Source organism: Epinephelus lanceolatus, chromosome 2 (assembly GCF_041903045.1).
Source record: "Epinephelus lanceolatus isolate andai-2023 chromosome 2, ASM4190304v1, whole genome shotgun sequence".
NCBI classification, from domain to species: domain Eukaryota; kingdom Metazoa; phylum Chordata; class Actinopteri; order Perciformes; family Serranidae; genus Epinephelus; species Epinephelus lanceolatus.
The window spans coordinates 13,815,823-13,830,398 of NC_135735.1; the positions used below are offsets into that span (position 1 = coordinate 13,815,823).

Below are 14,576 nucleotides of genomic sequence, written 5' to 3' on the forward strand. Positions count from 1 at the left end.
AAGGACAGATACAGGAAGTGGCCACGCTCAGCAGTCAGACAGGAGTTACGTTACGAACCAATCACGGCTGACAGATATCTTTCCCTTCTTCTGTAAATATTCAGTCTGATAAATACAGAAAAGTTGATCATGTTAGTGCAGGGCTACCCAGAGCTTTACATCTGTCCCACAGACGGTAGGCCTACACACTTATAAACAGCGCCTGGAAGAAGATCACCTCTGCACTCAGGATTTCAGGTAAATAGGCTATACAGTGCTTGTTAAGGTTGTTTAGCAACCTCAGGCGCAAATTGCCGCCACACTTTTGAAAGCCCAGCAGCCGACCTCGTGTTTTCCAGGCGGTTAAAGACACAGCATGTGTACGGCCTCTAATTTCCAGGGCTGGTACCTGCGGTTATTACACAGGCTAGTTAATAACATGTCGGGCAGGAAATCCAAAGTGTGGGATCATTTTGAGAAGGTGAAGGACGAACCCAAGGTGATATGTAAACTCATCTTCATTGGTCGACTACAAACATGACGTATCACCTGAAACATGGAAGTAGCTACATGCCCATTAGCCCACAGCGTCATTAACAGGCGGCTCGCTCAGTGTGTTATGTGCACTTGTAGATAAAATATACTATTACTGTTTTCAACTGATTTTTCTACTTTAGCTTTAAGCTGACATCAGATTGTGACTGATTTCTCTACATGTACATCTTCTCCAGGCATGGTACTGCAAGTGTATTCCTTATGTAGCCCACACTGTTACACAAAGCTCCGTGATCGTGTCAAGAAACATGTAATCTTAGTTGCTGATGTTGTCAATTTCTTATCGATTTCAGATCACATTCCGGCTGGAACATGCCAGGTTGTGTTTAGAAGCTTTTACTGGTGATTTTTAAAGACAGAAAGCTATACACAGTCACCCACCCCCCCACCCCCCCACCCCCAAGTGCAAGTACAATGCTGCCTGTGGCTTTACGCCAATTTTAGTGAAACATATAATCTGGGTTGTCAATGTCATTAATTTTCCTTGTTTCCAGTCATTTTCCTTTGGGAACATGTTTAGTTGTGTTAAGAAGCTCTTTTTGGTGATTTTTCACTATAGAAAGTGCGGCTGTTCGATGTTACACTCATTCGCCGGCTGTAATGACGGTGCAGAGACGCTAAGATGTGTGGACTCAGAAATGCAGGTCGGTAAGTGCAGACTGAGCTTTTTTAGGAGGGAGGCTTAAAGAGACAGAGGTTAAAGCAGAGCGTTACAGACAGAGGGTGAATACAGGTGTTCCAACACAGACACTGTGAGGAAAATTAAGTGTTGTTTGAACATTAAAACATGTGAACATGTTCTAGTAGAAACCTTAAATACAAGTATGAACTTAGAAAGGAGCATAATAAATGAATTCCCAGTATTTATAATGTTGTATTCTACTTCACTTTAGCATTCAACATGTGAGAGATTGAGCTCATCTAAGAACTATTACATAACCTTATCACTAAATACAAGGACACATCTAAAACAGCAGATAGTGACCACTGCCTGAGGCTTGGAGCGACCATGCACTCCTCTCCCATCCCCACCCTCCTTTTGTTACATCCTCCCAAAAACACAGTCCAACTCCATCTGGCTCCTCACTCCCACTACACCATCATCAACGCCCCCCAGCCCTGCTCTCTATTTGTAAAATAACACCACTTAAAGGGCGAGGGAGGCTCTCACCTTTCATCCTCAAAGAGTCCTGCTGGGGGAGAAGATTGAATAAAGACAAGGTGTGATCAGGAACACAAAGAAGCAGGAAAATGTGCAGGCCTACAGCAAACCCTCCTTACAAATGAAAGGGGAGTTTTAAGTCCAAAATTCTGTGATGATACACTTCCTTGCAGAAGTAGTAACGTAAATTGACAGACACTAGTGTATGCAGCAGAAATATCACCATTCATTTCTAGTACTGATGGGGCATTTAAAATAATTCCCATATTTGAGTAGTTGCAGTAAATTATTAAAGACTTACTTGCAAGAAAAACAAATCTAACATAAGAATAGGAATGTGAATTAGTCAACAACGTACAAGTGCAATTTGAAAACTTGTTTATTGAACAACCGGGTTTTAACTAGCCTTAAGACCCTTTTATTGTAAGCAAAGAGTGTGACGGTTTTTGGTGGGCAGTGGGCTTAGCTGGAGGCAAAACAATTCTCCACAGTTATTAGCTAGTGCTAGCAAGTTCTGTTGGCTTGTTTTAGACCATGGAGGAAGATGATGCAAGTGGTGCATTCGGAAGTCCTCATTTCGAGTGTCGGAGAGCACTCTGGCACAAACTGGACTGTTCGTAAATTTTGAGTGCTGTCGGAATTTACCATTCAGTTATCCAAAGCATCACACTATCAGAGTGGCACAGCGCAACGTGTGATTAACTTAACTATTCGTTCATTTATACAGAAATATTATGCTCTCTTCCTTCAACCAACAGGGCTCTCACTAAGTGTAGAGCTTCAGACTGAATTTACGAACGCACCATGTCAGGTCACTCACTCTCCAGGACCGCCAGTGTTACCAGACAAAGTAAAACACTGACCAACGGGACCAGACTGGTCGACCCGTATGCTCTCACTCAGTGGATGGATGATGTCACGGGAAGCTTTGTGGTTGATTACTATGCCAATCTTAGAAAGAAGGACAACACTCGCACGGTTTCCCCCAGTTTGTTTTGCTATTGAAGCTAATGTTAGCTAATGCACTAAAAAGTTAGCGTTACAGAGAAATCCAATATTCCTCTTAATCCCTCCCCAGTTTCTGATGAGGTGGACATGATAACCCTTAATACACATAACATTATTCATCCCTACAACAGTAAATACTTTTTCCCTAACCTGATATGAAGTGTGCGCTGCACATGTGAGCATTTTTGATGATTGCCTCCGTCCAGTCATTTCGTCTTATTGCATTTAACCATAGTTGTCTTTTGTTGACGGGCAGTGGCAGCTGGTATGTGATAACATTTAAGTTTGAGTCATGACTCCTTCTATTCTGGCTCCTAATAACACAACGAGACGTCATTTTAAGACTCCTATGTACCCTACAGCCCTGTGGTGCCGAGACGCATTTTGCCTCCTGCTAACAAACTGATGTTATTGTGCGTCAGCCCTAAAAGGGTCTATTCAACCATAAAATCGAAGTTCACAAAAGAAATCATTAAAAATCAGCAAACTTCTGTGGCTGTCATTACAAAGGTTATTGAGTGCTGAAGGACCGTCTCCGAGCCACTCTCCTCCTGGTCAGTTCAACATCTGCCCGGTAAGCACAAGCTTATACAACAGCAGCGGCTAACATCCAACACCTAGCTGTTAACTGGTAGCAAAAAAGTCACGCCAACATCAACATCGGCATTTGCGATGTGTGATGCTAACAGTTAGCCTGTCACTGTGTGTGTGTACAGGTGGACTCTCACCAATGAGAGAGGACCATGCCTGTCCCTGGCATGGAGCTCACACTCCTGCAGCAGTAGTCTCCTAGTGTTTCATGAATAACAGAGGGGTCATTAAGGCTAAGAGTCACATAGATATGAAATAGTTACCAGTTTGTGATAAACCGTGGTAAAATTCCCTTTGGTTGGTGTTATTGTTCATTATATTTTTCATTTTTATACTAATAACTAAGAACTGTGGTCACTTTGTTCACTACAATTATGATATGGAATTTTCATAACTTTTCTTCCGTAGTCGGACTTATTTTCCAGGTCAAAAAACGGTAATTGTACATAACATGGAGAAATGTGTGAAATTCATTAACATTAATTTTGAGACAAAAAGCAGTAGTCTATGTTACAATACACATCTCCAGGTTCAGACAACCCTCCCTCATGAAGCGCCCCTGAGCAGGAAATTAGATTCCTGTTCACTTCAGAGGTGGTGTTTTCTATGGTCAGCAGGGCTCTTCTCCAGTAATGCTAATCCTTCACTCTGAACGTCATGGAGGTATGCGACAAAAGAAATGGAACAATAAAAACTCAAGTTACGGAAATAATGACTCCTGATTATTTTCCCACAATAGCAATGCACACTAATCATAATGTAGTCGATGCAGAAATATGAGTAAGGTGAACCATGGAAACATCATTCTTTCATTATAAGGTTAACATGGTTACGCTCAGACAAAGCAATCTAACCACAGTAAGATATGTGGAATATTAGCCGCCTTATTCATCTCTTTTTGTTGTTGTTGTTTCTGAGTTTCCATTTTTGCGACACAAAGAAATTCAAGCAAGTCAGTACTCTCTATCTCAAACATAATAATGACATTACTGCAACATAACAATATAGTAATCAACCCAGAGGTATATGACACAATCCAAATGTTGGGCTCCAGCTGAAGTAAAAACGGTCAAAATTCAACATGTTCATTTCAACAAGACCCTCAAAGTGCCTTCTCATTTATGTCAAATTAATGTTCATAGCTCCTAAATATGCTTTTGGTCTCCTGGAAGACTTGAAACAAAATATGTGCTACAAACTAAAATCACACTCAATATAAAAACAAAACAATCCAAGACACAAGTCACATTGCAATTCAATCTGTTGCGCAAGCAAAAATATATAAGATAAGATAAGATAAGATCATCCTTTATTCGTCCCACAGAGGGAAAATTTGCAAATGACTGCAAATCATATCAAAGATATATCAATCATTCTGCCAAGCACAAGAGCCCATTATTCACATAAACACGGGAGTATTAATGGAGCAGCCCATCAACAAACTGATTAAATCATCCTCATGAAAATAATGCCTTTCTCTGAGTGTTGGCCACAAGCAGCTTATTGTGTGTTTCAAAACTTAGTCTGTGATCAGTAATCTTCATTGTCAGCTGTCATAAATTAGTGGTTTTGCGCCACAGGGAGTGCTGCACACACTTCAACATGTCTTTGATGATTAACCTAAATGCCAGCGGTCCATATGGGGTGTGGCAATGAACAGCTTTCATTTCAGCCCACTCCAACCACCTCTAATCCCCGTCACAAACACACACACGTTACTCACACGTTTTCTTTCTCGTTAGTAACCTGCTGTCCTCGTTGCGGTCCCCAACCACAACTATTTTCATCGAAAAGATTTATCCAAACAATAAACCGACACCAACAGTACTCTTACACACAACCAACAATATTTAAGGGAATTATCATTATTATTTTTAATAATAATGGCATGCAAATTAATATTTTCTCTACATATTTCACTACACTTTCACAATATTACAGAAAAAAGTACTTAAAATGGATCCTCTAACAAACATATTGATTGCAGTTATCTTTCTCATACATTTGCATGTATTATAAGCATTCATGTCTGTCAGCTTGGAGACATCTTAGTTACCCTTAAGGGCACATTTCTACATTTCTCTGCACGTTGTTGTTGCTAAGTGTTGATAATTGGAACAACGTGAAACTAGAAGCAAGATGTGACTGCATGACCCGTGTGCTTGAGTTCATGAGCGTCCTTGAGCATGTGCAAAATATAAACAAAACCCACTTGTGAAAACACTGTTTTGCATTCACGGTATTTTCTCCAGCAGAGTGTTATATTTACAATACTTTGCAGCTCATGAGAGGACAGAGAATCACAGCTAAACAGACAATGTTTCAGAGTGTATTATTCTGAACATCCACTGGGCACAGCTGCAACACTCCAGCAGTATCATGAATGCAGGAGCCTTTCACAGCATGTATTCACTTGCAGCACTTTATGCGCATAAAGCCGGACTATTCTGTCTTATTCTTATCACAAGAAATACACAAACACAGGGGATAAATACTGAACATTTCATGACAGGACCGTCTGTTCTTGTTCCAATGTGTTGCAAAAGCTCTTGAGAGTTGGATCTTGGGAACGAGAAAAAATATTCTGAAATGACATTACACAAGCCTTTACAAAGCCAGACCACAGTTGTGCTTCTCATTGTGGTCTGGCAAGGCCATGGATGAATCTGCCACAGAGAGACCTCACTTTGTGAGGCCTGCAGAATAGATGACTGACGGGTACAGTATCTCCTCCACTGTATGAACCAACTTGTTTCGTCCAATTTAAGCGTCTTTCGACACACAAAACAGAGCGGAGTTCCCCAACTGACAGAACAGATGTTTGCTGTGACAACAAGCTGTTATTGGTGTGCGTGGCGGCTTAAACTAATCTCAAAACTAACCAGGAAATCCAGTTTCTCCTATTTTGCTCCATGAGCTCTTCTTTCTGCTCCTCGTCTCTGTAGATACAACTCTGAATAACCGCCAAGTTGAAACATTTTCAACATATTTGCTTTGAAAAATCTGGAGATTGTGGCCAACTAAGGTATTTGAAGAATGTTAGTCCAACCAGATTCAGATATTTGATCTTTCAGAGGAAGTTCTGGTTTGTTTTTTATTTGTTTTAATGCCGATAAGGACCTGCTGGCCAGCAGAGAGATCATATTATTTAGATATAGCCCACATCTATGATAAAACATAACAAATACAAATAAAGGAAAGCCTGGGTGCATTTTATGGCTAAGTAAGGGACAAATAAGAAATATACTACTGCTCAGAGCTGCCATGATTAAACGATTTCTTGATCAACGATAAACCAGCGATATATTGACTTTAAAAATCAATGAATCATTGAGTCATTTTTAGGAAGAAAATGCAAAAGAATATCTGGTTACAGCATCTATGATATGAGGGTTTGCTGCTTCTCTGTTTTACATAATTGTAACGTAAATATCTTCAGGTTTTAAACTGTTGGTCTAACAAAACAGGATTTGAAGACGTCCCCTTTAGCTGTGGGAAACTGGGATTTTTAACTATTTTCTGAAGTTCTGTACATGAAACAATTAACTGATTACTCAAGGAAAAAAATGACAAACTAACCGACAGTTAAAATAAATATTAGTCACACCCAAATACTCCATCATCGGGAGTATATGGCAATGACGACGCTCGTCATGAGCAGCCTTGTGATTATTTATCACTCTTAATGAGTGACACACAACAAGACACACAATAACAGAAACTTGAGCCCTGCAAACCTGAGCCAAAACAACAGCCCTCACTCTGCCTTTAATCTACAGCTGGTATTGAGGGAATGTCTTGGCATTTTGTATCCTGGTCACTGAGTTTGTTTTACAGCTACCTTAAATGGTTTAGTCAGCATTCCTTGGCTGAACTACGTTCTTGGCAATACTTCTAGGCAAACTTATTTGGAGAAGAATACAGACAGAATACAAAATACAAAATATCCCTGAAAGAAGCATTTCACTGCTGGACAGATGGTGTTTTCATAAAACTGTGCTGTTTATGCAGGGGAAAACATAAATACTTTGAAATTGGTGCTACATGACCAGAGAAAACCGAGGAAAAAGGCTGTGGCATTTGCTTTTGCTCAGGAGGTAGAAAACCTACAACTACCAGAGTGCACTGCGCTGCACTAGACCAGTAAACGTTCACACTGGTAGGTGACAAAACGCAAGCTTGGCCTTTTTTTTCCACAGCAAACAATATGGCAGCCGGCTTTACAAATGATCTCAAATTACAGCAAAACAGCACACTTAAATGTATTTCTGAAGACACTTTAGGCAAGAAATAGGCAATACAGTAAAAGGATCTTGGTAAACATTTGATCAGCATTTGGTCTGTGTTTTAGAGAAAGAGAGAGGGGTGGGTCTCTGTCTCAATCCGCTTCTATACTCTTTGTGTCCGTGGTGATGGGCTGTGAAAATGTATAACTTATAGTTGGCACAAACAGCTCGAGAGCCAACAATATTCCGCTAGATGATGTGAAACTAAATTGAGAAGAGAGATGAGCAGGGAGATCTGGACACTAGTAAGATGGAGGGAAGTTTACTACAGTTCATTTATACATACTACCTAAACGGGTCAGCAACCCCGAATACCAAACGAGCCATCTTTGACCAAAACTAATGTTTTAAAAAATCTGCCTGGAGTTGCAAAACATATTTGAGCCTTATGGAAACACTGTGCATTAAGTCTAAATTAGCCTATCGACATTAACAATAGGTCTAAATGAGCATTCAAAATGGGTTTTACCACAAGAGGGCTCCTCTGCAGTGGGTGATTTATGATTATTTGGTACTTTAACTTTGAATGACAGTGAAAGCATCTGTCCACCCACTATTAAATTCTGTATTTCCTTGAGCGACTTTTACTTTTTTAGATTTGGAATCCATTGCTAGCATAGTTAGAGAGGCTCAAGACTAGCCACCGCTGTTGAGGTTTGGCAAAATTTAGAGGAATTGGTGTCAGGCCGTAAACATATGCCAAACATTGTAGTTGACGAAACATTAAAAGTTGCTTGTTTTTTTAATTGAGTGCACAGGTTACACATATTTACAACTGAAGAATGTAAGAATTTCTCTAGGCCAGGGGTAGGCAACCTGTGGCTCCGGAGCCACATGTGGCTCTTTAGCCCCAGTCCAGTGGCTCCTTGAGCCTTTGAGAAAAGAAGTCTATGGAAATTCATTCTATGAATCCAAATGTTGCTGAACCTCGATAGCAGTGGCTGGTTAGCTATGGATGCCAAATCCAAAAAAGTAAATTGAATAAAATAGAGAATGTAGTAGTGTGTGGACAGATTTGTTTGCTCTCACTGCCAGCTCTGCAAAATTTAAGTACCAGATAATTATTAATAGTGCCCTGCACAGTGTCTACCTTGTGGTAAAACATATTAACAAATGCTTATTTAGACCATAAGTATACGCTAATTTAGACTTAATAGGCTATTTACCTTGATTATAAAGCTCAAACATGTTTTGCGGCTCCACACAGATTTTTTCAAATTATTTTTGGTCAAAAATGGCTCTTTTAATGGCAAAGGTTGCAGACCCCTGCTCTAGGCCTACAACAATAATTAAATAAAAAGTTAAAATAAATAAATAACCGTTCTTTTTTTGTCAAAGCCACAGAGAGCCACTAGAGGGGCGCTAAGGCAGAATTTATACTTCTGCGTTGCACAGACGCCGTAGCTATGCTGTAACCTGACATGCACCTCCCCAGAAATGTAACTACACGTCACGGCAACACAGACCTCATATCTATTTTTGTAAGCTGAAACCATTTCCCTCAGTGGAAACAAAGCTTTTCTTTACTTAAATTTCCCAGATGAGAAGCAATAAATTGTGTAGACAATAAAGCCTCCACTAAAACAGCATTTTAAGTTATGTGTGCTTTATCCAGGATTTACATTTAGCCATCTATCCTGTCTTCATATGAGCAGAGGAAATCTAGGCTAATTTATACAATGTAAAATGCCATAGGCTTGTGCTAATAAGATTAGCATGATGTATTTGTGGGGAAAATGTGTCCAGATAAAGACAAGTGTTTGTCTGTGAATGCTGCGAGTTATAGTGAAGCTGATTTGTGCACTTATGTTTGAAATTGTCACTATTAAGCCATGTTTACTGTGTGTTTTGAATTAACTAAACTTTACAGCACTTCACAGAAACCCCGCCACCAGCTAGTGTATTGGAGGTGTAATTGCACAGTGACACAGACCCACCACCGACAAGTATAAATGCTCACAACAGCGTAGGCAACGTGCGTGGGCTACGGCGTAGGGTCTGCAGCACAAGTATAAATCCCGCTAACAGAGCTGCATATGGCTCTGGAGCCACAGGCTGCCTACCCCAGACCTAAACCGTTCTGATACAAAGCTGGTTAAAAATTAGTATCTCTTTAATGACAGTGTCAGGAAGCGTCTGAAAAGGCAGTTTGTGGCTTCTTTGTTTAAGAAAATCAAAGCAAATCCATACAGTCCAAACAGAAATGATAACAGAAGTACAAGGAACTACAATTCAGTTACAGTTTGTTTAAGCATTAAAAGAAAGTTTTCTTTGAATCCCTCCGCCCTCTCCTCTCCCACTTAAAAAATGCAGATGTTTTTTCCTTATTTATTAGTCATCCCAGCAGGAAGCGTGACTGAGTGAGTTCACCTCCCGGGCATTGTGTGCCTAAGGGGGAAGCATGCATCTCATAACGTGATGCTGTCAATCTAATGTCTCTTTGACCGATATGATTTATCCATTCCCTGAACATCAAAGGTTTCAGGACAGCACTGCAACAGGTGGTGATGATCTGATATGCCTTTACCTTTAGCAGTACACAAATCAGAACTGAGGTACCATATGTCTTTAAATATATTTAAAATGAGAGTAGGCCTATTGTGATGTCTGTAAGGGTGCAGCCATCTGTTAGTTTGTCCTCTGGTATCTGCCTGCACAGAGGAATCCAGTGGGAATGTTATAAAATCATCACTCAGACCTGTGTAAATGTCACGTCTGTTTCATCAACACAGTTTACCTTGAGCTTCTCCTGTGCTAGTTTTAAAACAAATGGTATAGAAAATGCTGCAGGGCAAAAAAAAACACACTTCTTTTTTGCATGTATTTTAAATGGCTGCCTTTGACGGAAGGAGTGAGACAACCATCAGCGCTGATACAATACCATTTCATTCCTGAAAGGCTCTTTTTTTCCTGCTCCCTTTTAAAAAGGGCCAGATAGTTTACCACACACAGCTACTCTGGCTTTGTGCCTTTCTCATGGTAATTGCTGGGAGCTGGAAACAGAGTGCGGAGCCAAACACCCACTGCATGTTGAAAACTGTGCAGAATTGTAATGACTGTCTATTAAGGAAAATTCATAGGCTACTTTTGGATTGGGAAGAATGACTTCAACATTACGGCCCATGATGAGGCTGGGGAGGTGCAGGGCGTCATTCAATCAATCATTCAATGGCTGTAACAAATGCAGACTTAACCTCAAAACAAATTCACTGTGACATTCCTGCAGGGACTTATGGTGTATCCACGGTGCCATGGAGCCTTGGTGGCTACCCGCAACAAATTCTATAGAAGGTTTGGATGTAATACTTTTATATAAGTCTTCTGTACTTTGTGGCCGTGTTACTCTATTTTTTTAAAGTAAGGATATGCACTCAGATGCCAGTTTATTAGGCACACAAAGCTCAAACCAGTGTAGTCAAACACAGGAGCCCTGCAACACAGCTGAGCTTCATGGAAGTTATAATGTGGAGTTTTCACTGAGAGAGGTGTCGACTCAACTTTGAGGTCATATTTGAGGCTGTAGTTTTTAGGTAGAGCTGAAACAAGTTCTTAATCAATCAATCTGCAAGACTTTGACGAAACTGATTTATTGTTTTAGTCATTTTTCAAACACACGCCATACATTCTTTGGTTTCAGCTTCTCAAATGTCAGGAGCTGCTGCTTGTCTTTGCTATATATGATAATAAACTGAATACCTTTGGGTTTCAGACTGATAAAAAAGCGATATGATGATAAAACCTAGAGTTTGGGGAAATCATAACTGCCATTGTTTTAACTGTTTTCACATTTCATTGGCAATCCTTGAAATGATTGTCGGATTACTCAATAAAAATAGACTAATCATTAACTGCAACTCTAGTTTGTGGTGCTGCTGTGTTATTCTAGAAATGTTTAATCTACCGTTATTGATATAAATGGGGGTGGACCAAATATTGAACCACTACATGCAATACAAATACAACAGTAACAAAAGTACAGCCTCAAAATGATCAGAAAGTTTAATCAACACTAAGTTAAGTATTGTGCATTTTACACCGCAACAGGTATTACAAGTTACCCTGAAACTTCAAGTAAAAGCCTACTCCCAACTGAACGCCCAGTCCCTTCTACTAGCCCGGTGTGGCTACAAATTTTGACAAATAAAGGCCTGTCTCAATTAGACACCTGGTCTGGTTGCCAAGCAGTTATTAAAAGTTCTTCGGATGTATAAAAGCGAGTTGTTGGTTACCTCAAATTATGTGCCCATTCCTCGATTCCCCTATAAGTTATTCATATATCTTTAGTCCATAAGGGTCCGCAGCTCAAAAGAATCAAAAGTGTTTTTCATACAAATGAATCCAAGTTGTGAGAATTGTTTCAACAGGATAAAGTGGTGTTCTGTCGGGATGCCGGGTGCCGTAATCCTCGAGTGTTGTAAGTCACTGACTGAGCTGCATCAAATGAATGAATCGTAATACATTTATTACCTGAAGCCTAATAAAGAACTAGTAACTTAAACAAGTAATATTCATACTGGTTTAAATAAAAAATTTGATTGTATTTCCCACTCTTTGTTAAGCAACTGTTTTGTGTGAAAGGAATTAAAGGCCTGTCCCAAATATAAGCCTGTTGATTTCAGTGATTTAAGCAAATAATGGCCCGGGCTACTAATTAAAGTTAAATGGTACTTAGTTACTTTATAGATCCAGGATAATAATACAAAATATTATCAACAAAGAAATCATGATGTATCAATAAAGATTCAGCCACATAGTAGTATATCAAGATAATACAATTAGCCCATCTTAAACAGCTGCAACATAAAAGTGATATATATATTAATCTATTCATGATTATAATCCAATAACTCTGAACTTGGTCACTCTCAATCAACTCATGGTGCTTTCAGTCATTTTGGTCCTACTCTCTGGACTTCTTTTCCATATGAACTGTGGTCTGCTACAACAGCGTTCTCTTTTAAAAGCAAACTTTTTTTCACAAGCTTTTAGTTAGGTTTTTAAGTGTATTTCTGTTTGTTTTAGGAATTAGTATTATTATTGTCACAATCTGCCCTTTTTTGAGAATAATGATAATAACAGTACAGTACCCTTTTACTTTGGCTTTTACAATGACTTGCTTGTTTCATATGTGCAGTTTCCTTATGTGCAATATTTTATAACTTTATGCGCAATAATATTTATATATTTCTTGTCTTATTATCTTTACAGTAAATATACTACACGGCATGTGTTTGGTTCAGTTATCAATCGCAGACATACAATATCTGTACAAGTGAAAGGTGTCTATAGATTTTATATAAATAAAATATATATATATATATTCTAAAAAAAAAAAAATTTTGGCACTCAACACTTTTTTCTCTTGCGTCCGACTTTTTGTCTCATCCTATCTTATCTAATTTTAAAAGCAAACTTTTTTTCACAAGCTTTTCGTTAGGTTTTTAAGTGTATTTTATATGTTTTAGGAATTAGTATTACCATTGTCATTATCTCCCCTTTTTTTAAGAACAATGATAATAACAGTACCCTCTTATTTTGTTTGTTTTTCCCTGTCCTGCTTGGTTTATAGATGTAGTATTTTATTATCTTATATGATAATGTATGGGGGGGGGGGTCGTATGAAATGTGCTATATAAATAAAAGTGACTTGACTCTGCATTTTACTTGTGATACTTTGACTTGAATAAAACTTTTAAATACCTGTGATAAAGTATTCGCACACTGTGGTATGGTATTCCTTCTTTTACCTAACTAAATGATCTCAGCACTTCTTCCACCATTGTTGCATTAGACAACATTAGTTTTAGCTGGGTGTGATTAATAAATAACTTCACTGAACTGAGCTTTCATCCTACAGGAGACCTCACATAAATTAGTGTCCTGCTGCTGCATTCAAGAACAGAAGTAAACAATTGAAACCACAGCTTTTAGGGGGTCGTGATGTTCCTCCCGGTGTCTCGAAAGGACACAAAAGAAGCCACCACAGAGTGGGTGATAACAGGCAGGAGCACAGGCACTTTGGTGCAGTGATTGGAGGAGCTTTTTCTCTTCCCTGCCGCGCTTTGAGAATAACAACTCAGTCAGCTGCTCCAGATTTAGGCCACATCAATAAAAACCTGAACCTGAATGCATCCCGTGTAATAAAACGGTGTCAGGCCACATCCACCGCTCGCGCAGAGCTGCAGGTGCTTAAACTTGCTGGCGGTGTATTTTCCAACCACACCACACAGCCGTGGGAACAAGCCCGCGGTTAACGTGGTGGTTGAGGACAAGAGGTTACAGACAATAACCCCCACGGTGTCTAACACAACACCTAGCGTTAGCATCGCTCATCCACACATTTCTAATCCAACGGTAAGAGACGGAGATGTTAGCAAAACTAAGTCAAAAACAACTTACTGTGATGGTAACTTCGTGCTTTTTCAATCGATACTTGAGGCTCTTCATCTTGTAACTTGCTGGTTTCCGGTGTTAAAAGTCTCCTTTGCTGAGTAAATTCATAAATAGTATTAAAAAACTTTCCAGAAAGTCCACACGAACTAAGTTTTATCCGTCCCCTTCTTTTACAATCCTGACAGAGCGAGTTTCACCTGACGCCTAACCGCAAACTCTGCTCGCGCTTTGATTGACAACCGCTGGGAACCAATCAAACTGAAGCATGAGCGGGGCTTATACTTTCAGTCCAATCAGCGACGTTAGGGGGCGGGACTTCCTTGTGAAGAGACGTTGGGAGAAGTTGGAGACATCCTGGGACAAGGCAGGAACAACCTGGCATGACGTCAGGCCTACCTGAGGATCGACACACCTGGAAGAAGCAGCTATGAATCTCTGTGCAAACTAGTATAATTAGCTGCTCAGTTATTTACGTCAAGACGACAATAGAAAGTGTTTACCTAGCTGCCACCACCTGCAATAAAAATTATCTTAATAACTACCTAAACTGTGTGTCACCCAGTTACCTGTCTGTGTGTGTCACGGATCACTGAGCTCACTGT

General features: G+C 39.7%; 1 protein-coding gene across 1 annotated transcript in view; it reads right to left on the bottom strand.

The window, feature by feature from the left end:
- The window catches only part of uacab (uveal autoantigen with coiled-coil domains and ankyrin repeats b), a 65,662-nt gene extending 51,454 nt beyond the window's left edge, over positions 1–14,208 (bottom strand). Inside the window, exon 1 of the mRNA XM_033642475.2 lies at positions 13,981–14,208. Within this exon, the coding sequence (XP_033498366.2) occupies positions 13,981–14,028 (48 nt within the window). The 5' untranslated portion in view covers positions 14,029–14,208. The remainder of the gene's footprint in view (positions 1–13,980) is intronic.
- Positions 14,209–14,576: the final 368 nt, after the last annotated feature.